Source organism: Penicillium riverlandense (assembly GCF_028828495.1).
Source record: "Penicillium riverlandense strain IBT 135883 chromosome Unknown utg000001l_segment0_segment0, whole genome shotgun sequence".
NCBI lineage: Eukaryota > Fungi > Ascomycota > Eurotiomycetes > Eurotiales > Aspergillaceae > Penicillium > Penicillium riverlandense.
Genome location: NW_026643194.1, coordinates 934593 through 957521, shown reverse-complemented (window position 1 = coordinate 957521; position 22929 = coordinate 934593). Strand labels below are relative to the sequence as shown.

The following is a 22929-nucleotide window of genomic DNA, read 5'->3' as shown; positions in this document are numbered from 1 at the left end:
ATCATCAGCCTAATTGGGGCGGCAACATCGTTTTACGCATGCTACTCTGCGATGTGCAGGAGAACGACGCAGTAGCGGGAGTACTAGCAGAAATCGAGCAGGGGTACGTGGGATTTGAATCGCTCTCGCCGCAGCCGAATCGACATCGGATAGGGCAAGCAGACATTCATCAAGGCTTGACTTGATCCACGCTGTCGCGACACCCGGCACGGCTCCGTATATACCATACAGTACAAGCACGCCTGATTTGTGGGATCTAATGCAATCACCACAGCCTCACAAAAAGAGGGCCGGACGGTTGCATTTGTTGCTCTGTCTGGCCTCGGAAGATCGTCGGTTCTCTATGAAAGCCACCACAGTTGATCCCCCGACTACGCCGCAATAAGTTACAGCCACAGATGAATCCCCAGTCGCTCTCTTCCGGGCTCCGGGAACCCGCCGCCAACCACGGAACGGGCCCTAGTGGAAATGAGATTCCGGACTCCACCGAGATGGCCAGTGGAGCGATCGGCCCTGTCGCGGACGACACACCGGCGGGCCCAACCGTCGTGATATCATCAGTGCAAAATTTTGTCACGGAGCATTCCTCATCCAGTAAGAGACAGCGTCCTTTCATCTCTCACAGACCGGCGATGCCGATACAGTCCGTTTTATTTTCTGCCATCGCCACTACTATAGCTTGGGACAGCATGGATCCGCCGAAGTTGAGCCGGCGGACTCACCCATCAGCACGCTCTGGTTTTCTGCCTGCGAGCTGATAGGCACGTCGAGGGCAGGATTGCGCGTGAAGAAATTGACAGGCTTCAGCGAGACCAGCAACTTCTCGGAAGGCATAACGGGCCAGTCCTCGACGCGCGGGTTGTGTGTAGTGCCAAAGGTGTGCCAAACGACGATGTCCTCATCTCGCACGCTAAGCGGGGACGGGCGAGACCGAATCCATGAGGCAATGCCTTCGCCGCCGAGCGATTGCATTGTATTCTCGCCTGCACTGTATAACTCATCATCCTGGTAGCGGGTAACCCAAATCGCGTGCTCGCCAAATTCTGATCGCTGGGCATGGTAGGACGACGGATGTGCCAGAATCATTTGCGAGGGGTGTGGCATAAGCTTATATCCGACGGGCCCTTTGCTTATTGGGTTACAAATGTTCTCATTGACGATCTTGAAGACGCGGTTGCAGGCAATATCAATATCCAGCGGAGATTCCCTCTCGACAAACTTGTGAGTCGTCGTGTAACCAATGCCAAACGGATTGTGCACGGCAGGGTCATTCAATGGCATGGCATGAGACTCCTCGACCATCAGAGAGTTCCGGTGTCCATCAATAGCCGGGTCAATCCTCAGACTGAACAGATGTTGATGATACGGCGCCATTACACCTGGTGCTACCAGTGTCCCATACGGAACGGACTCATCCAGATTGATCGGCGCTGTGGAGAGGATTCCCGTTGCGCGAACCTCGTAGTTGATCGAGGCATCCTGCGTGAACTGAAACGCAAAGATGTACTCATAGTTACCGACAGTGATGATCGTCTGCAGCACAAGGACTCGAGAGCGGGTAACCACCGCATTGTTCGTGTGGAAGTTCGTATGTTTCCACAGAATGCCGTCGTCGATTTCATGGCAGCAAACGGCATTGGGGAGCACCACTGGATCTCCGTGCATGTTGTGATGGACCCCGTCAAAGTATCTGATATGGCCCAGACAATCGCAACCTGACAATACAATATCAGCGGATGGTTCATGAAAATGCTGGACCTCCTACCAAGCTTCAGGTTATTAGCATTAACACCTGCACCGTTACTCCCTAAATCAAAAGCAGCTTTGCGCGGATACGGGGCTCGACTATCGCCATATGGCACGAACATCTCCGAGAGCGCCAGGCGATAGAACACACTGCGGCCATCATACGTCAGATCGTGAAGCGTCAGTCCCTCGCGCTGGACAACTAATCAGCACCGTTCTTTGTTAAGGACTAACAGACTCACAAAATTGAAGCCCACTCTCATCCGCCACTTCTCCCAAGTGATCAAATTCCCCTCAACATGGAACGAGGGTCCCTGCGGCTGGACAACCCTATACGGTTTTATGGTAGTCCGCCGCTCCGGAACAAGGTCCGGATGATACTCGCTTGAGCGATGGATCTTCCTCCGGTCAAATGGCTTAACCCCCACTTCACTCACGAGTCCAAGCCGGTCATTCTCGCCGAGAGGCAGAGAGAGAACGCGCTTCACGGAGTGGGTCTCGCTTAGCATCTCGACGCAGATGTCTAGCGGGTAGGCGTAGTGGTTCGAGTCGCCGTGAGGGGTGAGACTCATGTAGAGGTAGCACTAACAATTATCAAAATACCATTCTCTTGAAGAAAAGAGAGAGAGAGAGGCATACCATAATAATCCTCTCCCTCATATCATTCATCCCATCAGTCCCGTACGTCCAACACTCAACCCTTACAACTGCCCCCTCCGGCAATTGCAGCAACCGAAGCGCATCCTGTACCTTGGACGACGCAAGACAAGCCTTCTCCATAGCCTGCATCTCAGTGGTATCCTGGAAAGAATGTCTCCCACCGAGCGACTTCTCATGCACAATGGTCTGCGTGTCGAGATTAACGCGTACTTCACAGAGATTGGACACACCGCCGCCGCGATTGAAATGGATTAGTGCAATTCGTGCTGGTTTAATGGCATTGGTGTCGCTGGCTTTGCCTGCGTGTTCGGCGCTGAGGAAAGGGATCATTTGGCTCTTTGGTGGTTCAAGGAGGGTTACCATTCTGAAGGCGAGGGTTTCATTTGGGATGGCTTTTTTGACGATGCGGACGGCCTGTCGAGCTGTCAGGTGGATCAACTGGATATAATAGGAGAAAGAAGTAGATCTATAATACCTGGACGATTTCCGCTGGCGAAAGCGGGTCGAATGGGTGACCGTGAGACATGGTTGAGCCTATACTGTGAAAGATATATAATGGACTAAATCTCAATATCACTTTAGATACTCGATATATGTAAAGTGAACAAGAAAGACGAAATCTAAAATGGATCTAGCAGATTTAAATACTATTCCCCTCCCCCTCAATCCAACAAGCCACACGCTCCGATCCATGGGGAGGTCAGGAGAATACCGGATTGGCCCAAGCGATCCATCTTTCCAATTCATCGGCAGTGTATTTCTCAGCAGAGCTGGTTTCCGCGCCGTTGACCTTCCCTCCTACCGGCAAGACGATTTGTAGGTTGATACGAACAGGGTTGGTGGGCTGATGATCTCCCCTCCCTGGTCCCCGCAGAGAGATACGATAGGTGCATTTCTCCGACAGGCGATAGGTCGGTGGATAGGATAGGGTGGAAAGACCGTTATCTTTTTCTTTCATCAAAGGGATGATGAATGCGTATGTTAGGGAGCCGCTCTAGATAATAATGTAAGGGATTGGTTGTCTTGGTATGGAATAGTAATCCTGGATTTGCATACTACATAGCCGGATGCGCCGAGGTTGAGTAAGTGAGTGAGTGAATGAGAGAGAGGGATCTACTGAGCACTCAGTCCATGTTCGGTCCATACCCAATGGCCCCACCGTGCTGTTTATTTTGCGAAAGAATTTTGATGGCGTTCGTTTCTTGACCTTGATCTCTGCCCTCCTCCATTTCCTGAACACCTCGGAACACGCGGTAGAGTAAGAAAGACGACGCAGCAACCAGAGGGCTAAGATTCTCTCTAAATTGCGATGGCATAAGGTAAAAGTCGTCTTCTATATGTACTTAAAATCGCCCATGCGTAAAAGCTCAAGTATAAAGAGACTACAATTCATGTTCTGACATGTCCAACAATGCAATTCTACTTCTTATTCGCTCGTAAACAACGTTTCTTCTCTTCGATCTCATTTAAGCACTGCAGAAGTTTGCTAGGCCAGAAGTTGGAAACTATACATTGCTCGATAGACCGAACTCGCTGACGAGATGTATTGCCTGACGGAAGTATATACCTCCACTCTGACTGCGTACTTCTCCTTCAAGCGAACCCTGCCCACACTGCCTGACAACAATAACAAGTTCTGAACTCGGCTCTTCGACATGTGGCCTAGTCCGTGGATCTTTTATTGTAAGGAACTGGGTTCGGCACCAGCCCCTCTGCAGTGTCATAGACAACCGGACCCACAGACTGGTTCTTGGTGGCATTAATGCCGAGAGTAATCCATACGAAAAGGCCATCGCTTATTTTGTCGCCCACATACACATACTGCATAATCGGGTCGACACCGGCTTTGACGATCTCCGGCAGGAAAACGTCATCGGCGTTTGTGGTGTAGTTGTTGGGGTCCTGGTTGTACGGCCAGGTCTTATAGATCTCTTGCTTGAGTGACTCGGCAAAGAAAACATTCGTGACGTGCAAAGCGTGCGCCTCGTACAGACCAGAGAGTGTATTGTTCTTTTGGAGGCTGACCAGGTCGGTATTATGGCTTAAGACTAAAAAGCCAAATTAGTGACGGTGAGCTGGGAATCGAGAAAGGAAAGGGCACCATGTATGTGAGTTGCGCGGTGAGTGTAATAACCTAGGAACAGTGTCTCAAACTGGATGACTCCGTCGCTATCTGTCTGTGGAATTCCTCGCAAGAAGTGGGTGTCGAGATTGGATCGTCCTTCGAGTTGCCGTTACCGTCGTCTACAAACTCGAAGTATACACCCTATTGGTAATAAGCCTGGATAGCGGAAATCCCCTAGGTAGGTAAGTGAATGAGATTGAGAGTAGAGTGAGAGTTAGATGTAGCGTTATGCACGCTGTAGAATTTGGTATAGGTATGCAAGAAATGATTAGGACTAGAGCTGTACAAGACAGGAACAAAAGCCGCTAGAAACAAATCAAATGCCGTGAATCACACATGACGCCCAACATTGTCTTTCCAACCATGGAAGACATTCAAAACAGCCACCTAGTAATCCGTCCAGTCTAACCAATCTACTTGGAATAATCAGTCATCATTGTCCTCCGACTCGACCTCATCATTCTCGAGGTGCTTCTTGCGCTCCTCGTTCAGCTCACGATACGTGCTCCAGCTCAAGAGGAAGAACGCTGCCATGATCAGGATGCCGCCGCCGATGGAGGTGAAGGGGAGGGGATCGCCTGTCCGTAACCAGTCCATGATGGCGACAAGGAAGATGGTTAGAAGCGCGGCGACGGAGGACAAAACAGGCGAGGTGAGGGAAATGAGGACGAGGAAAGAGCCCGAGAATGCTGTTGCGCGTTAGCGTGAGTCACGTCTTAGAGAGACATTGCAATGGTGGTAGCAACTTACTGGCATTGGCACAGGTCGAGATGAGGAGCATCCACGCCACCTTGCCGGTGGGCATCACGAAGACCTCCAACCCAGTCCAATGCAAGATAGGTAGTGGAATCCACAGGACACTCAGCGTGAAAAGCCCAATCATGCTACCAAAGGTATTGGCAAAGATGGTCCCGCGGCCGGGGCTTGTGCCCTCTGGCGGACACGCGTACCGCTTATACAACACCTCGTAGAGTCCGTAGAGCACGCTGCCAATGCCAATGATAATATTTCCCAGAAGGCGATTTGACGCCCCCTTCTCCGCCCCGTGTGTCGTTCCGCCTTTCGAGACTTTCTTGTTTGGCTGATCGCCGTATGCAACGATGAGCACGCCGATAATGGCAATCGCCACGGAAAAGACCTTGTCGAGGCGGAGCTTTTCTTTGAGGAGAGGAATAGAAAAGGCGTACGCGAAGAAGGCCGAGCAGTTGTAGATGGCTGTCAAATCGCTGGCCGTGGTCAGCTCAACGGCGAGATACCATGAGCCACCCGCAATAGTGAGAGCGGTGGTCACAAAGGCAACTGTCTGTACCATGTACTTCACGGGAGATCGATTGTAATTGCGAGTGCTCAGATGGACATCTTGCGTTTCGACCATCTGCGCGGTGCTTCGCAAGAGGTAGACATGGCGCCGCCAGAAAGCGGCCCAGGACATTTTTCGTTTTTGGATTCTCAGAATGAGCAGCTGGACCAGCCAGAGTAACGTCCAAGATCCATGGGTGAGATAGCTGCATATGGGGGAAGAAGAGAGGTAAGCGCTGGGTATCCGGGTGAATAGGGCAGAGCATGGGCGAGGGCGCGACGGGTTCCATATCGTGGTATAATCGAACTTACAGCATGCAGTACGGCTTCTTCCAACCTAAATCCTGCTGGATATAAACCGCAGTCTCTGTCTGGACGACAAAACTCGCCAGACTCAACAGAAGAAAGCCTCCGGCGATCATATACTTCTTGCGAGTCGCTTGGGCCGCGTCATACTCCGGGTCTATACTCTGCATTGTTGGTCGGCGGGAATGATGCCGGTCGGGATGCAGCATGGGCCTGTCCTCTGCATCCCCATTTTCAAAACTGGAGCGAGAAAACCGACGGGCATCGTCCTTGAGCAATTGTTCCGAGGACCGGCCGGCGGTTGGGCGGTGGAAGGTTGGGCGATTGGCGGCCATGTTGTCATCTAAGTCGTGGGAATAGCGCGCCGCGTCCGGGGTTGCTGTCGCCCGCGGCTCTGTAAGTTCGAAACTGTCTGAATGCGCCACAATGTCGTTGGGATGGATTGGTGCTGGTTGCACGGGGATGGACGGGGGTATAAAGAGACGGCTATGGTTCCTTGAATGGGTTCCCGTGGGAGATAATAGGTAAAGAGCGGCGACCAGTGACTGGCAAGCAAAGCAAGTGAGATGTTGTAACTATCCGTCGACCGAAGGGAGCGAACAATATGGTCTAAATTGGAGAGGGTGTTCGAGCACCGTTTGCAGAGGACGGGCGCATGCAACTTGGACTGGGGGGCCAGCCGATAGAAGCGGTCGAGGCCACGGTGGATAGATTGAGAGAAGAAGCCTTGCCCGGGAGACGGTTAGTTTCAAAAACTCAGCACCCGAGAGGGGGGACAAACAAGTAGGGCAAGATAGCAGATTGAAGGCAGGTCAGTTAGTGACACTTGGAGGCGGAGGCGGCTGGCAGAGGGCTAAGCCGCATTTAGCGGGTGGTGATGGGTGCACGTGATCCGTGGCGTCAGGGCCGGGTTGGTAGTTAGCGTGTGACAAAAACTCCAGGGAACATCAGGAACGATGACTGCTGGTCGGGTGAGACGGGGGGCTGATCGGGTCATGTACACAATCTAGATAGCGGCCTATGAATAGATTGATTTACCCGTATATTGTGATCCAACTATACATCGATCTGACATAGATCCACCACATAGTTCTATAGTATAGACCTGTCCCACCCTAAGCCTTCGGCTTGAACAGAGCTGCCTGTGTGTCATATGTATATTTCAGATCCAAATGCCAGTAGTTCGGCGCCGTCGGCTTGGCAATCATCCATGCCTGATCAAGCGCCTCCACCACCTCCTGGGGCAGCGGGCCCTTCCTGACATTCTCCAGATTAGACTTCAGCTGCTCAAAGCTGCTAACGCCAATCACGATTCCGTCCCGACCGGCGTTGTCCATCTTCAGCTCCGAATGGTGGTGCGCCCAGCGCAGCGCAGTCTCCACCATCGTCAGCCCGTGTTTCTCAACGACGGGCTCGATGACGCTCAGAGCTTCGAAGTTGGCGTCCTTGAAGTAGCGCTTGCGGTAGTTGGAGCCGGCGGAGCTGGCATCGCTATATCGGCCCTCGGCGGGCACATCGTGCGTCTTATACTTGCCTGAGAACAGGCCGCCGGCAAGGGGGTTGTAGATGACGATGTCCAGGCCGTATCGGCGGCAGGCGGGGATCAGCTCGGTCTCGATATTGCGTGCTGGATATGTTAGAATTTTGATAGCGAATCTTATGGTACCGGAGTACATACTGATGGCGTTATACATGCCCTGGTAGATAGTCGGGCGCACCCAGCCATTCTGAGCGCAGAGCGTACAAATCTCCGCGACCTCAAAAGCCGTATAGTTACTCAACCCTAGTTGGACAAACTTACCCTCCTTGTGCAGCTGATTGACCGCCTCGAGCGCCTCTGAAAAAGGAATCGACCGATCCGGCGCATGCAGGTAGAAAATATCGACCGTATCGGTACCCAGCTCCTTGAGCGACAGCTCGAGTTTCTCACGCAAGACCTCGGCCTTGTGTCCGCCGGCCGCGCCGGGGTACCATTTTGTGGCTAGAGTGAGGCCCCGCTGTTTCCAGTTGGCCTTGGCTGTGAAGGCTTCCTGCTCGCCGCCGACGTAGGTCCGGGCGGTGTCAATCTCATTGAAGCCCTGCTGCTGGAAGTAGTCCAAGCAGCGGTTGCACTCGTCTAGCGAGGTGATACGGGCGCCCTTGTCCGTGGAGGGACCGAAGGTCATCAAGCCTAGGATGACTCGGGGCTGGGGGTTCTGTGCGATGAGAGGCATGGCGATTATTCGATTATTCTGTTCTAGGTGTTTTTGGAGGGAAGAGGCGGGGCTGCGGAATCGGCCGATTTGACGCAATTGATAAGCAGTTTCCCGTACCCGCTGCCATTGTTATTTATTCCCTGCACCACACACCATCACCATGGCCTCGTCGAGGGAAGACCTATTCCGGGTCCTGGTCATCAACCCCAATACTTCCTCGCGTATGACCGATGCCCTAAGACCCATTCTGGAGCGGATGAATTACGCCGACGTGCATTTTGACTACTTCACCGCACCCGATCATCCTGTAGAGGTGAATGGAAGGACCTACGACCCTATTCCCAGCATCAACTCCGGTGAAGACTCGGCCAAGTCGGCATGGCATTGCCATTCGACCCTGCATCTGGTGGACCAGTACGATGCCTTCCTGGTGGCATGCTATTCGGCGCACCCGCTGGTTGGAATGTTAAAGCAGAAGGTCAAGCAATCATCACAAAATAAATACGTGACCGGCATCTTCGAAGCCAGCATCACAGCATCTCTATCCCTGATCAGCGCCTTTGACTTCGACCTCCCCGGGGAATTGCACAAGTCCCAAATCAAAGAGACATTCGGCATTATCACCACTGGCAGTGCGTGGAAGGACGAGCTCAGTAATGCCGTTACCGATATGCTGGGAACCAGTTCGTCGTCACGATTCGCTGGCGTTGAAACGACGGGGTTGACAGCGATTGAGTTGCACACGACACCCGCCGACGAAGTACGGCGCCGGATCTGCGATGCCACCCGGCGACTAATTCAAAGCGCACCACACCCGGTGCGGGCTATTTGTCTGGGCTGTGCAGGTATGGCGGGGATGGAGGAAGCGGTGCGCGAGGGCTGTGTCATGGAGTATGGCGAGGAGGGCGGCCAGAAAGTGAGGATCGTGGATGGCGTCGTTGCTGGTGCTGGGACATTGGTGACGGCGTGCAAGGCAGGATTCTAGGCACACTCAATAGCAGCTTAGCCAATACTCGGTGTTCAATACAATGGCAGAGTGTAATGTGAGGTTCTCTTGTCTCCTAGCAATTGGTCGAGATGTTCCAAACAACCTTGGAAGTATACCGATGCGGGCTGCCTTGCTGCCTGAGGCCGTCCACCAACCTTCCCCCGCAGACGCGCTAACTACGCGTTGACCGTCGAATTTCCATCCACTCTGCACAATCACTGGACGATGCCGAGGTAAGCATGCTCTCCCGGATGTAGTCACGACCGATGCTGAGACAGTGGGAATTCGCAGGGAAATCATCACCATCCAAGCCGGCCAGTGCGGCAACAACGGTATGTTGCGCCCCTCCATGCCTCCTCCATCAAGGCTGCACCACCACACCACTACTCCCCCCGAAATATCCACACAGTCGGGTGCTCCCTGCTAACACCAGCCGACAGTTGGCAGCCAGTTCTGGCAGCAGCTGTGCCTCGAGCACGGTATCAGCCAGGATGGGAACCTGGAGGAGTTTGCAACGGAGGGCGGAGATCGCAAGGATGTCTTCTTCTACCAGGTGTGTTTGGTCCGCTACCATGAGGACAAGACACTAATGGGCGTGGCAGAGTGACGATACCAGATACATTCCCCGCGCGATCCTCCTGGACCTGGAACCCAGAGTACGCCGTCCGCACACTGTTCGCGAAACATGGCTAATGCCTCAATAGGTCCTGAACGGCATCCAGACTGGTCCTTATAAAAACATCTACAACCCGGAGAACTTCTTTATCGGGCAGCAGGGCGTTGGAGCGGGAAACAACTGGGGTGCTGGATATTCTGCTGGAGAGAGCGTACAAGAGGAGGTCTTTGATATGATTGATCGAGAAGCAGACGGAAGTGACTCTCTGGAGGTACAATTCCTTGTGCAGAGTTGGAGATTCATCGAACTAACGCGTTCGGATAGGGATTCATGCTGCTACATTCGATCGCAGGAGGCACGGGCTCCGGGCTGGGCAGTTTCATCTTGGAACGCATGAATGACCGGTTCCCCAAGAAGCTGATCCAGACGTATTCCGTCTTCCCCGACGTCTCTGATGTGGTCGTCAACCCATACAACAGCTTGCTTACAATGCGACGATTGACCCAGGACGCAGACTCCGTGGTAAGCTCCCTCCGCTTTCCGGCTACATGCATTCCTCATGACTTACGAATCAGGTCGTGTTGGACAATGGTGCGCTGTCGAGAATTGTCGCCGATCGAATGCACGTTCAAGAGCCCTCGTTCCAGCAAACCAACCAGCTGGTGTCGACGGTCATGTCGGCCTCGACCACCACGCTTCGATACCCCGGATACATGCACAATGACCTGGCAGGAATCATCGCTTCGCTAATCCCTACGCCGCGCAGCCATTTCCTGCTTACGTCGTACACCCCCTTCACCGGCGACAACATCGAGCAGGCCAAGACCGTCCGCAAGACCACCGTGCTCGATGTGATGCGACGTCTCCTCCAACCCAAGAACCGCATGGTGTCGATCAACCCCAGCAAGTCGAGCTGCTACATCAGCATCCTCAACATCATCCAGGGCGAGGCCGACCCCACGGACGTGCACAAGTCCCTGCTCCGGATCCGGGAGCGGCGCCTTGCGTCGTTTATCCCCTGGGGACCATCCAGCATCCAGGTGGCGCTCACGAAGAAGTCGCCGTACCTCCAACACACGCACCGGGTGAGCGGACTCATGCTCGCCAACCACACCTCCGTCGCCACGCTGTTCAAGCGGATCGTCCAGCAGTACGACCGCCTGCGCAAGCGCAATGCCTTCCTGGAGCAGTACAAGAAGGAGGCCCCCTTCTCCGACGGACTGGGCGAGTTCGACGAAGCCCGGGCGGTGGTGATGGATTTGGTCGGCGAGTACGAAGCCGCCGAGCGAGAGGACTACCTGGACCCGGACGCCGGGAAAGAGAAGGAGCTCGGGGGAGCGTGATATTTGGGTTTGGTTTAATTTACATTTAGGGTTTGGCGCATCAACCGGAGCGTGCGCGCAGGGCGATTGATGGGGTCTGGCGTTTTTTGTAAGACTTTCAACCACGTATCGCTTGATTTGACTTTCCACGTAGCTAGTCTGTATGTCTGTCGGGGTGTGATCCGCCTGCAGACGCCGGGAAGGGGAAACCATTAGGCTAAGCGAGCCATTGATAACCAGGGCTAGTTCTAGTCACTAGCTGCTGCTGATCACCCGGTGCAAGCTAGGGGGCCCTAGCGATACTGTGGACTGTCCACCAGGTCAGGCTAGTAGTTAACTATCGGGGCGCGTGGCCAGCGGACCTCCGTTGCCACTTGCTTAGTGGCGCCCGACCCAGAGATGATGATTCAAGTTTTGCCCCGGGCGGTGTGACGCCGGTGCGGAGAGATGGACGGAGAGACTGACGTGGTCACTGGACTGATCGAGAAGTGCTGGAATGGGGAGGAATTGATGTAGCAACTCTCCTAATCACTAGGGCCTAGGGGTACCGAGCCGAGGGGACCAGTACTAGTCGTAGTGACTATCTACCATGGGAGTGTACGCTACTAGTTATCACTGACCCTCTGTCGGTCGAACCTTCTGGTGACGGAATCAACCCTGACTCAGCCTACTCCCCTTTTCTCTGGATCCGTTTGACTTTCCGGCTTTCTCTTTCGCCTCCCGTCTCTTCCGCCGACTATATATTCTCTGTACCCATTATTCTGCTCCCTTTCCTCCATTTCCTTTCATCTCCCCTTGGTATCCACCAACTTGCAACTGCCGTACTCCCAACTGCGCTCGGACATTCCCCAACGGAGTCCCCGATCATTCCGCTTATCTCCTCATTGCCTGCTGCCTCCTCACTCCTCACTCCTCCTCTCCTCGACTCGCCTCTCCTGGAGACATCTCCCTCCCACTACAAGCCGCCTCGCCAAACCACAACCACAACCACCAGCGAGAACAACCGTCTCCTCCATCACAGCCTAGCTACTAGCGCCTACCTATCTCCACCCCAGCGGCTACCTCGTACCCCGACCCCAACCCCCTAAATATAGCAACAATGGCCCCCCGCAAGCCACGCTGCAGTTTCAAGGAGTGCAAGGAAGCCGCGCAGCGCATTGTCGGCGACTGCAGTTTCTGCCACGGCCACTTCTGCTCCAAGCACCGCATGCTGGAGGCCCACTCCTGCTCCGGCCTCGAGGACTGCAAGAAGGAGAGCCATGCTCGCAATGCCGATAAGCTGAATAGCGAGCGGACCGTCGTTGTCAAGGGTGTATAGTTTGGCCAAAACTACACCCTGATCATTTTTCTTGGGTTTTCTTGGGGTTCTTTTTTGTTGTTTCTGGAGGGATTGGTACTGGACCGGACCGGACGGATGGGGTTATATTTAGCGCGGTGTTTCATCTCATCCTTTTTTCTTTCATTCTGTTTGGGTCTGGGGCTTTTCGTCTTCTTCGATCTATCTACTGACTAGCCACGGCTAGCGTCCTTTGTTCTTTCTTTCTGGTGAACTCGTTCGGGCTCTGTTCTCATACGCATGGCGTCCTCCTTATCGGGTGTCCTTCCATCTCTTGCATGCTTTCTCTTCTCTTCCCTTCTCTTCTCGTTTTTCGGGGCTTGCTACACAGAGATCCTGCGGGGCTCGCATGGGCATATTCTTTTCTCTTTGTTCCTGTTAGCGTGAATATATTATTCATTATTCCGTCGACTTGGCTGGGTCTTGATTGGAGAATAGACAGTAGTAGAATTGTAAGAATCGTAGTAATAACGTGTCGAAAAGTAGTAGCACCGAACTCCTTCCAAACCTGCCTCGCCTCGACTTATCCGGGTCCAATCTTTGGCCTGTTCAACGCAAGTCAGTTTCAGCTAATTCGCCAGCAAGGAGTGAGGGGTGGTGCGACAGGACATACATGTCATGATGCTCGCTCAGCCGGCTGAGATACTTATTCAGGTCTTCGACTCGCTCCTTGTGCGTCTTGACGCCTTCGCGCTGGAGGCGCTCGCGTAGCTGCCAAATCAATCAGGAATGTACTTCACAGCGACAATGAGAGAGAAGGTAAGGAAAAGAGACATACCCGTTTCCGCCGCACCTCCTCATGCCGTCTCTCCGCCTCAGTCATCGGCCTCGGCGCCGCCTCGTCATCAACATCATCATCACCACCACCGCCCTCCAAACCGGCTGATCCGGACCGGGACTTTGATTTGGACTCTGACTCGCCTCCCTCTTCGTGCCGTTGTAGCTGTTTCTGTTTCTCTTCATCCTCTCCCCCATCCTGCCGGGCAGACTCAGGTTCGCCGCTTTCCTGCGCTTCCTTCCGCTTCTCCTTCTTCTTCTTTTTCTTCTCCACGCGGCCCGCGCTCACTTTGCTGCCTTTTAGCTTGAGGCGCCCGCCGCCTCCACCGGCCGAGGAGTACTCGTCTGCAGGAGCCATGGTGGGGAATCGAAACTCCTAGGAAGTGCTGGGTGAGCGTGCTCTCTGGGATGATGAATTGGTTGGGTGGGCCAATGGGAGGCGGTGGGGGGATCGGACACTTCGTCGTGAGCGAACTATAAGACACCCGGGTCTTTTGTTTTACATTCTATCATTGCTAGTAAAAAAACATTTAATTACTATCTATTTGTATTGATTGACATTCCTACTCAGACAGGCCAGGCTAGTCAAACGGGATCGGGCGCAACCCCGACCCTCCCATTCGCTTGCGCATCTCCGCGCCCGCCGCCACTGTGCTGGGGACCTTGATGCCGCAACAATCCCCAAAGTAGTCTGTATTCTGATGGTCGTGGGGATGATTGTGTTCATGCTCATACAGACTTGCATCCTCATCCGCCGCCATCTCCCCCATTCCCTGGGCCGGCGGAAGCAAGCTCCCAAATAGAAAATGCTGCATGATGGGCAGCTTGCCCAGCACCTCCTTGACAAACATCTTCTTCATCCCGCTCTCCACCTTGAGCCAGTTCTTGGCTCCGGAAATATCGTCCAGCATGGGACTGTGCCAGCGCAGACCCTTGACCGTCTTGACGCTGTCGACCCACCGCACCTGATCCAGGTACAAATATCGATCGCCTTCTTCGTCCAGCGTCGCCGTATTATGGATCCCCAGCGGCGTCACATAGGGATGGTCCACCAACTGGCTCGCGCCGAACAGGAACGGCAGGAAATGGTAGTCGTCCAGTCCCCACACGCCGTGCGACCCGGCCGGCTCTAGGTAGTAGGTCGACTGAATCTCGCGCATAAGATGCAAGTACTCGACGTAGACCTTGAACACGACGCCCGCAAAGTCGGTCTTGGGGAGTTGGCCGAGCTGATAGAGACATAGTAGCCACATCATGAAGTTCAGTTCATGGCCGGACCCGTAGTCGATTCGGTCTCGCGACCCTAGCGAATGGATCAGGTATGTGGATGCTTCGTCGATGGCGGCTTGGTCTTTCAGCCCGAGGATCTCGGAATGCCATGACGCGCTCTGCGCGGCGACCTCGTCGAAGAGTGTGCGAAACGCCGGGTTGCCGAATCGGGACCCACCCTGGTCGATGGCCGGGTGTTTGTCCAGTAATGATCGAATCCGAGAGACAATGCCAGAGATCTTGGTGATGGGCTCCGATTCCCGGGGGTGGTCGTTCGGCCGGCCACGGACCGAGTCGGTTAGACCGAAGATGAAAGCGAGGACGAGATTGTAGGTAGGCGAGGATAGGAAAAGCTCGTGATCTTTTGGAGACAGGATGCGGCGCACGGGTCGGACGTATTGGTGGGCGGACAGGTCGGGTGGCGGCGACAGGCGAGGGGTTGCTGGCGTGGGTTCTCGGGGCTGCGTGTGGGGTTTTTGTTTGGATGACCGGAGATCCAGCAGTTTCTTAGAGAGGTCAACCGTACCGGCTGGGCGAGGAGCAGTCTGTGAGGCCATCATATTTGGTTCTGGTCGATGCAGCGAGACAAAAGAAGATGGGCATAGCATGGCAGAACAATCGATGGCTACACCGCCTTGCCCCATGACATAAACTCTATGGCCCGAACAGGACTAGTGCATGTAATCTTCCCCGGAAAACCAATCGAGTGACTTGCGCACCTGATCAGAGCGACACAAACATCCACTACGAACGACGACACTGCCCCGATTACGACTACTACGGTTAGAACCAAGGGGAACATGCTCAAGGGCTTCCCTCTCTCATAACCAACCAAACCTCCCAGTCAATATTAATCCATCCGCCACACTTTTCTCTTCCTATCTGGCTCACCCCTCCTCGATTGGCGTCCCTGGCGCCTGTGTGCTGCATAACCCCCGCCATCTGTGTTGGCCATTGGGTCAAAACGCCTGTGTGACCGACTAGGGAATGAGCACGCCATCATGAATACTGTAGACTCATCGGCGCCGTTTCCGACAGGTCCCAGCGACGACGAGGTAGGCAAGGGGGTCGGCTCATCGTTGTCACGCTCCTCGACACATACCGACTCGGCCCTCTCATCGTCGCTCGGTAGCACCCGGTCCCACTCGAGCTCGTCATCCCGGAAGAAGCAGCGGTCCCGGAATCAACTGCAGCAGCCGCTGGGCCCGTCCAACGAGTCCACTCCGATCTTTGGTGGGGCGGAGTCACTGCGCCGAAACTACCAGTCCACCGACGGACCGACTGAATCTCGGCCTGCCGGCTCGAATGGTCTCCCCAAGACCTCGCCCTGGAGTAACCCCGGGCGCAATGCAGCTGCCGATGGCGCAGAACCGAGTCAGCCGGACGGCCGGGACTCGCGCCCGGTATCGCAACACTCATGGTACAGCAAGTTCGCAGACCGATATGGAAGCTTAGAGCTGGAGAACAAAGGGAGCGTAGCTCGCGACCATCTCGCTTTAGGTATGACATACTTGTGGAGTACTGGCGAGTAAGAGAAACTGACGATGTACAACAGAGCGGACCTTCCTAGCCTGGATGCGCACATCCCTCGCATTCGCCTCTATCGGCATCGCCGTCACGCAACTTTTCCGTCTCAACACCACAACCGCAACAACACACTCCATGGCAGATCCCAATGCACCACCAGGGATCCTCCCACCCGTCACCTCCACACCCCTCCTCGGTCTCGCTGGAGAGACCACCGTGCGATCACCCGACTCCTCTGCCCGCCTCCGCAGCGTGGGTAAACCCCTCGGCACGACCTTTATCGGCGTTGCCATTTTGATTCTTGTTGTGGGCTTTCATCGCTACTTCGAGAGCCAGTACTGGATCATCCGCGGCAAGTTCCCCGCTAGTCGCGGCAGTGTTGCCCTGACTGCGTTTGTTGCGGCCGCGCTGATCATCGCGGCTCTTGCGGTGATACTGGCTGTTTCGCCTAATGCGATTGAGCGGTAGCCCTTTTCAATCTTCATTTTGGTTTTATGTTCTCGGTTTGTTCTCAGCATGTTCATGGCGGTTTTCTCACTCTTCTCGTCTCTTATTTCTATTCGGTTTCTCTTCCTCGGACAAAAGGGGTTTCTTCTGGTATTCTGCGTATCTTCCGATATATCGATGGACGGGGTTTCCGGTCTCTGATTGGTATAGGACGTGCGGGGACTCTCAACTCAACATGTCTACATTGCAGAAGTGTATTGCTTGGGCATCCTGCCTTGGTAGGAACCTGGCTAGTGTGATCGCGTTCGAATGATGATATCCCGGTTCGGAGTCTGTGACTCAACACTACACACTTGGCCCGATTACTTGGAGATATAAATAACGTAGAGGAAGTAGACTTCGTTCGCAAGCACACAATCCGTCGATCGATAGGCATTCTTTCATTTCTGCCACTAAGGATCCACGCGCACCAGACCAGTCTAGGCAGTAGGAAGAGAAAAGAGGCAGACAGAGGGAATATATCGACAAGTGGTGTGATTGTGGGTGACACACAAGGAGAGAGACGGGAGACATGAACCAACGAAGAGGACAGGGCATGGCTTGCAGATGCTGGGAAGAGGGTGCGGGAGAGAGAGGAACAGACAAGAAAACAGAGAGCCAAGTAAATACAACACAGACGCAACGCTCAATCATCTCGGGCCTAGCTTTTCCAGGGCACGTGCGCCCTGTTCCTGCCACTCTTGCTTCGAAACCCACATGTCCTCCTTGTCGGCGATCTATAGCAATGTTAGTATCACGGAGCTAAATGTGACGAGAAAACATACCAGGTTGGCCAGCACGGCGCCACCCAGGAACACCATGTGTCGTCGCCGTGGAGGGTCTTCGATGCGAACCTTGAATTTCTGTAGTCATACAATGTCAGCATTGACAGAGATATGCTCCGAAAAGAGCAACCCACGTTCAGTCGCTCCGGGTTCCCGGCCAGTACCCGGGTCAGCCAGAGCTGCTTCAACTCCTTCTCCAACCGCGATGGCAGACCGGGATACATGCTGCTACCACCACTGAGAACGATAGCCTTGTACAGACTGGAACGAACGTCGACGTCCGCGCCTTGGATGGTGTTGAAGAGCAACTCGGCAATACCGGGCTGGTCGACATCAACCAGATGAGGCTGGAAGAGACATTCCGGAGCCTCGAAGCGCTCGCTCCCGACACGGATGACACGACCGTCCGGCAAGGTGTACGACTCAACGAGCACGGTGGTATCCTCAGAGAGCTTCTTGTCGAGCTCCAGGTCATACGAGACGTAGCACATCTTCTCCTTGATCTGGCGCACGGTCTCGAAATCCGCAGTACGGTTGAGCGCGTAACCCCGGCGCAGGAGGAGAGCAATGAGATTGCGGGTGACGTCGCGACCCGCGACATCCAGTCGACGGATGTGGTGGTTTAGCACGGTGGACTCGTACACGGGGATGACGTGGGTGACGCCGTCGCCCGAGTCCACGACCACGCCACTGCTCAGACCCTGGGCATACAGTGCCAGCACCGCCTGGATCGCCACGTAGACGCCGCCAAATCCATACCCCTCCAGCATCACCTCGGCCATCTGCTCGCGGTTCTTGAGCGGGTTCATGGGCGGCTCGGTCAGGAGGATCTTGCGGCCTGTCGGGTCGATCTTCATCTTGTCGTAAAAGGTGTAGTTCCACAGATGTTGCATGTCGTCCCATCGCTTGACGATTCCATTTTCCATCTAGGGAAGAGGACGGATTGTCAGCGACACGTCTGCCTTGGTTTTGCGGGGATGGTGGGGGAAGCAGTCGTGGAAAACCACAAGTTCTGAACACATACCGGGTAGGTGATCTGAAGCATTGATCGTGCCGCAGCAGCTTCATCACCGCACATGATATCCTTGACCACGATATCACCGCCCTGTTCCTCTGTTCGCAAAATGGGCCGCCCCACTATCGAGGGGAATTGGTGCTCTGGGAAGTTCTGTACGCCAGCAGGTTAGGGATGCGGCATATGGGAGTGAAATGATTGACGAGACATACCTGGCCTGCATATCCGACTTTGAGGAAACCGGTTCCTCCGTCGAGCACTGGTGGTGTAGGAGTGGCACGTTAGCTTGGAGGGAGCTGGGGATGGGGGAGACATGGCGGGCAGGGAGGGAGATGGGTACCAATGGGCATGTCCGCCATGGTGGAGGAATTGGAGTTGTCAGGCCGTCCGGGAGTTCGCAGGGGCGATTGACCAGGGCAGAGTGGAAGGAATGAAAGACGAGGGAGTTGGAGATGGAACAGGTGACCCGGGGCAGCCTAGATGACGCTGCTTACGTGACGGGAATTGGGTGCCTGAGGCGGAGTGTGTCAACAATCACCACTTGGGCTTCATGTTTACTCCAGAATGGGGAAGGAATGGATGGTAGTAAATGGAAAGAGCTGTTCCTGATATGAGAGAGGATTTGTGTGTTGTCTCTCTTCATCTAGGGTGCCATATTGACCGAATTGAGGTATGGAGTCACCAATCCAGGGACCTCACCAAAGCAAAGATCAGAAGTATACAGTCTAGACAACCAAATCTCAACCAGACGAGATCCACAGAATATCCATAATCCCGATAAATACAACCTCCAGCCAGTCCCAAAGCGCCGGCGTAGTCTCCTATCGGCCGACATTCGATTTCCTCGGGAAACTCACGATCCCTGAGTTGAGTCCCCCATCAACTAGAAGAACGCACTCTTCCCTCATCATCATCCTCCACCTCTGGCATTCAACCACAATAATAAATTTCCCGGGATAACCCGGTAGATCTACAACTGTCTCCGTGCCATCTATCTCATCGAAGCTCGTGATCTGGCCACTCGATAAAAAACAAAACCCCATCACCCACCATCCACCATCCACTGACACCAACTCTCCGCTCAACAGCGCAAGAACAGGAACCATGGCACAAATCGGCTGGGTAAGCACTCCCCCTAAACAACCTACCTCATCACTAATAGTTATTCGCAGTACGGCCTGGGATCCATGGGCCTCGCCATGGCCTCCAACCTGCAGCGTCACCTCGTGGCGCGCAAGGCCCTGAGCCTGGTGTACTCCAACCGCACGATGTCGCGCGGCACGCCACTGCAAGCACTCGGCGCAATTCCCGAGCCTAGTTTCGAGAAATTGGTTTCTCGGTGTGGGATTATTTTCACTATGGTGGGTAGCGACCCAACCTGACAGACATGTTCATCGGAATCACCACTAACTAGTATCAGGTTGCGAACGACGCCGTACTCCAAAATCTCGTCTCCTCAGCTGTCGGCTCAGGGCATTCGCTCAAAGACAAGATCTTTGTGGACTGCTCGACCGTGCACCCGGAGACCGTCGGCAAGGCTGTCGCCCAGCTGAAGAGCAAGGACGCGTCGTACGTAGCAGCCCCCGTCTTTGGCGGGAATCCCATTGCCGTGGATGGGAAGTTGGTGTTTGCCATTGGGGGACCGAAGAGCGCGACCGATGCTGTTAAGCCGCTCATCCAGGATGTTATGGGACGGCGGGTGATTGAGTGTGGGGAGGATGCGACTAAGTCTTCGTTGCTGAAGATTGCCGGGTACGTCAACTACTTGATAATCATATACGTGTGTGGGTGTGGCTGATGCAGTACAGAAATATCGTCACTGTGAACATGATGGAGGCTGTTGGGGAGGCGCAGGTCTTCGCTGAGAAGACTGGGCTTGGGACGGGTCCAATGGAGGAACTCATCGGCGAGGCCTTCGGTGCTGTGGCTGGAGGTTACTCGAAGAGGTATGTCTTTTCTGCTTGAACACGCACTGCAGAGTTCTTACACCTTCTGCAGGTTGACTACTGGTGCCTATGCACCACCCTTGGACTCGCGCCCTGGATTCGGTGTCTCTCTGGCGATCAAGGACGCCAAGCATGCAATGGCAATGGCATCGGATCACGGTGTCCAGCTTCCTGGTCTGGAGATCGCTCGTCTGAACATGGAGGCTGCGAGAGCCTATGGAGGGGAGTGTCTTGATAGCAGTGCGATGTACGGGACGCTGCGCCAGATGGCAGCATTGGAGTTTGGGAACGAGAAGAGCAGGAAGGTTTAGATGCGTGCGAGATCATCATGTACGAATAGTTGGAGGATCAAATAGAAGCAATAGACGCGTAGAAAGAGTCGTGTCGCCCAATTGCTCGGCTTCACTAGATGAGATCGAATTCACGTCCTATAACTCTCAGCTCTAATTTAATAGGTTGGAATATGTTTTGTGGATGATTTCATTGTCGAGGCTGTAGAAAGAATATTCTCAGACTGGGCTAGCACTTCCATCGAGGCCGAATGAATCAAGACGGACGTGGAGTGGAACCGTGAGATTTCGGCTCTGATGTAATGCGCGCGGTCTCTACCAAGCCCGGATAGTGCTCCGCAAAGAGCGGACCCAAGGACCAGTTGGCGAGGTTACGAAGATGACGCTCAAAGACCGGATTGATGAGGAGCTCGTCAGAATCGCCCGTCGACAAGAGGCAATCCGTAGCTTCATACGGCCAATTGACAGACAATCCTCTGGTGAAGGGGATAAACCAGTTCTCAAAAGGATAATCCTGGTGAGAAGCCACGAGGCGATCGCGCATGCGCGGAAAGGGTACATAGTCCATCCATGGCGGATGAGGCTGGAAGAGTTGTGACGGGCGCGGGGTGTACCATTCAGGAAGTCTTTCGTAGTTCTCTTGCGTGGGATAGATCTGCCAGCGCATAAGAAGGAACATGATGTAGAGCACGGCAACTTGTTCCGGCAGCCCAGAAATGTCCGGGAATGTGCGCAGGATATCCGTGAATACTTTAGAAACCGGATGCGAATTCATGCTCTTCTCTGGATTCAGCAGCGATGAAACGCTTGGGTAAGGTGGTCCGACCAGTTTCTGGCGCGGGACGCCTTGCGCCGCTTCGCTTTGTCGGTGGTGAAGAAAGTCCAGTAATATAGTGTCCAAGGGACAGGTCGCGGAGACATTTCGGATTGGAGCCGCGAATGCAGGCGTATTTGGCTCAATAGGTGGATTCGAGGATTGGGCGTATAGCGGCGAGGAAGGATTCGGACTGGGGTTCGGTTGGGATGGACGGAGGGCTTCTGAGCTGTTAGGCCCGAGTCGGTCTACCTTGGGCACATTCTGGGACCGATCAAGAAGGAAACTGAATCCCAGCCGCTCCTCAACACCCAGATCTAAGCCATGGGCGAGGTTATGACGCTGGGAGTCGAATGCATTGCGGAAAGAGGATGTGGGAGCCCCGCCGTAGCTATTGCTGCGAATTCCTCCGTGGCTGCTGCTGCGGCGACTTCCGAGAGCGGGTGCGGAGTGGGTGGGAGACGGTGTATCGAGGCTGCCGAGAGACTCGGGATAGGATCGCTCGCCCTGCGTTGGGGCCTGGCTGCTCGGTGTGAAGGTGTCGGGATCCCGGAAGGGACATGTATGGGGGGGGAGCGGGACGGACATGGGTGGAGGATGTGAAGAGGGTGTGTCTAGCAGCGCTTATTAGTTTGGGGTCACAAAACAGGGAGACGCAGGGCTTACCTGCTGCCTCTGTTTTCCCAAGCAATGGTTGGATTATATCCATCACAGCCTGGAGCCCCTGTCGGAGCTCACGGTTCTCGGAGCGAATACTCTCATTCTGCCGATATGCTGCCTGGAGATCGAGAAACGGTTTCTGCGACGACAGATCGCGGACCTGCTGTTCCAGCGCATCAATATGAGTCTTGGTGCGTTCTCTGATTGCGCGCTGCGCCTGGCGGTCGTTGGCACGCTTCTTAGCCAACTGATCGGGGGTGAGGTGGGCGACGCCTCGTGATGAGGTGCTGTTCAGCTTGCGCTTCCGGCCAGCGGTGGCCGGGCTGCCATTGTCCGCTGAGAATGTCTCGGGGCCCAGAGAGTTTGACCGCGAAAGAACCGGGGAGATCTCAGGACCGTTAGAGGTCGAAGCCAGGTGTGGATGCGGACGGGCGTCGGCCAGCTCGATCGCCGAGGGCGCATCGGTTGGGTCCACAGCGCGGCTGGCCATGGCCTCACGCGCACGCTAAAAATTGACAACAGCCATGCAATAAAGGGACAAGACAGCGGGAAAGCCCAAGAGCTCTGCTCATGGGAGGAGTCGAGTCGCAATGTGGGAGGAAGTGGAGGTTGATTGGTTGGTTAGGCTGCGGACGGGAAGTATGTCTGCCAAGACTGGCTCGACTACTAGCTACGCCGAGTACAGTATCATGATGGAAAAAGAGCTTCTAATTGCACACAGCGATCGTAAATAGAAACCGGTTATACAACATGTACAATGTCAGGCC

General features: G+C 54.4%; 12 protein-coding genes across 12 annotated transcripts; 4 read left to right on the top strand and 8 right to left on the bottom strand.

Moving 5' to 3' along the window:
* Window positions 1–672: 672 nt before the first annotated feature.
* Window positions 673–2932, bottom strand: N7474_000395 (amine oxidase; the record flags this gene model as incomplete). Its single annotated transcript, XM_057191810.1, has 5 exons — window positions 673–1715; window positions 1766–1940; window positions 1989–2330; window positions 2386–2820; window positions 2882–2932. The coding sequence occupies 5 exons, from the start codon at window positions 2930–2932 to the stop codon at window positions 673–675; spliced, it is 2046 nt and encodes a 681-aa protein (XP_057056763.1).
* A 1136-nt stretch (window positions 2933–4068) lies between these two features.
* On the bottom strand, window positions 4069–4510 carry N7474_000394 (uncharacterized protein; the record flags this gene model as incomplete). The annotated part of the gene is made up of 2 exons (XM_057191809.1): window positions 4069–4426; window positions 4476–4510. The coding sequence occupies 2 exons, from the start codon at window positions 4508–4510 to the stop codon at window positions 4069–4071; spliced, it is 393 nt and encodes a 130-aa protein (XP_057056762.1).
* A 447-nt stretch (window positions 4511–4957) lies between these two features.
* N7474_000393 (DMT family transporter) lies at window positions 4958–6471 on the bottom strand (the record flags this gene model as incomplete). Its single annotated transcript, XM_057191808.1, has 3 exons — window positions 4958–5220; window positions 5282–6066; window positions 6143–6471. 3 exons carry the CDS (start codon window positions 6469–6471, stop codon window positions 4958–4960), a joined length of 1377 nt encoding a protein of 458 aa, XP_057056761.1.
* Window positions 6472–7251: 780 nt separating this feature from the next.
* On the bottom strand, window positions 7252–8349 carry N7474_000392 (aldo/keto reductase family protein; the record flags this gene model as incomplete). The annotated part of the gene is made up of 2 exons (XM_057191807.1): window positions 7252–7763; window positions 7815–8349. 2 exons carry the CDS (start codon window positions 8347–8349, stop codon window positions 7252–7254), a joined length of 1047 nt encoding a protein of 348 aa, XP_057056760.1.
* Window positions 8350–8491: 142 nt separating this feature from the next.
* On the top strand, window positions 8492–12345 carry N7474_000391 (gamma-tubulin mipA; the record flags this gene model as incomplete). Its single annotated transcript, XM_057191806.1, has 8 exons — window positions 8492–9289; window positions 9577–9651; window positions 9771–9872; window positions 9922–9975; window positions 10024–10206; window positions 10260–10457; window positions 10511–11274; window positions 12279–12345. The coding sequence occupies 8 exons, from the start codon at window positions 8492–8494 to the stop codon at window positions 12343–12345; spliced, it is 2241 nt and encodes a 746-aa protein (XP_057056759.1).
* Window positions 12346–12356: 11 nt separating this feature from the next.
* On the top strand, window positions 12357–12575 carry N7474_000390 (AN1-type zinc finger protein TMC1; the record flags this gene model as incomplete). Its single annotated transcript, XM_057191805.1, has 1 exon — window positions 12357–12575. One exon carries the CDS (start codon window positions 12357–12359, stop codon window positions 12573–12575), a length of 219 nt encoding a protein of 72 aa, XP_057056758.1.
* Window positions 12576–13116: 541 nt separating this feature from the next.
* Window positions 13117–13728, bottom strand: N7474_000389 (uncharacterized protein; the record flags this gene model as incomplete). Its single annotated transcript, XM_057191804.1, has 3 exons — window positions 13117–13138; window positions 13207–13304; window positions 13372–13728. 3 exons carry the CDS (start codon window positions 13726–13728, stop codon window positions 13117–13119), a joined length of 477 nt encoding a protein of 158 aa, XP_057056757.1.
* A 223-nt stretch (window positions 13729–13951) lies between these two features.
* N7474_000388 (serine/threonine-protein phosphatase 2A activator) lies at window positions 13952–15199 on the bottom strand (the record flags this gene model as incomplete). Its single annotated transcript, XM_057191803.1, has 1 exon — window positions 13952–15199. One exon carries the CDS (start codon window positions 15197–15199, stop codon window positions 13952–13954), a length of 1248 nt encoding a protein of 415 aa, XP_057056756.1.
* Window positions 15200–15640: 441 nt separating this feature from the next.
* N7474_000387 (uncharacterized protein) lies at window positions 15641–16634 on the top strand (the record flags this gene model as incomplete). The annotated part of the gene is made up of 2 exons (XM_057191802.1): window positions 15641–16139; window positions 16195–16634. The coding sequence occupies 2 exons, from the start codon at window positions 15641–15643 to the stop codon at window positions 16632–16634; spliced, it is 939 nt and encodes a 312-aa protein (XP_057056755.1).
* Window positions 16635–17302: 668 nt separating this feature from the next.
* Window positions 17303–18811, bottom strand: N7474_000386 (actin-related protein 2; the record flags this gene model as incomplete). Its single annotated transcript, XM_057191801.1, has 6 exons — window positions 17303–17389; window positions 17438–17515; window positions 17572–18363; window positions 18462–18605; window positions 18665–18711; window positions 18793–18811. 6 exons carry the CDS (start codon window positions 18809–18811, stop codon window positions 17303–17305), a joined length of 1167 nt encoding a protein of 388 aa, XP_057056754.1.
* A 745-nt stretch (window positions 18812–19556) lies between these two features.
* Window positions 19557–20709, top strand: N7474_000385 (NAD(P)-dependent oxidoreductase; the record flags this gene model as incomplete). Its single annotated transcript, XM_057191800.1, has 5 exons — window positions 19557–19574; window positions 19625–19813; window positions 19873–20204; window positions 20261–20398; window positions 20451–20709. The coding sequence occupies 5 exons, from the start codon at window positions 19557–19559 to the stop codon at window positions 20707–20709; spliced, it is 936 nt and encodes a 311-aa protein (XP_057056753.1).
* Window positions 20710–20944: 235 nt separating this feature from the next.
* On the bottom strand, window positions 20945–22652 carry N7474_000384 (bZIP transcription factor; the record flags this gene model as incomplete). The annotated part of the gene is made up of 2 exons (XM_057191799.1): window positions 20945–22116; window positions 22169–22652. 2 exons carry the CDS (start codon window positions 22650–22652, stop codon window positions 20945–20947), a joined length of 1656 nt encoding a protein of 551 aa, XP_057056752.1.
* Window positions 22653–22929: the final 277 nt, after the last annotated feature.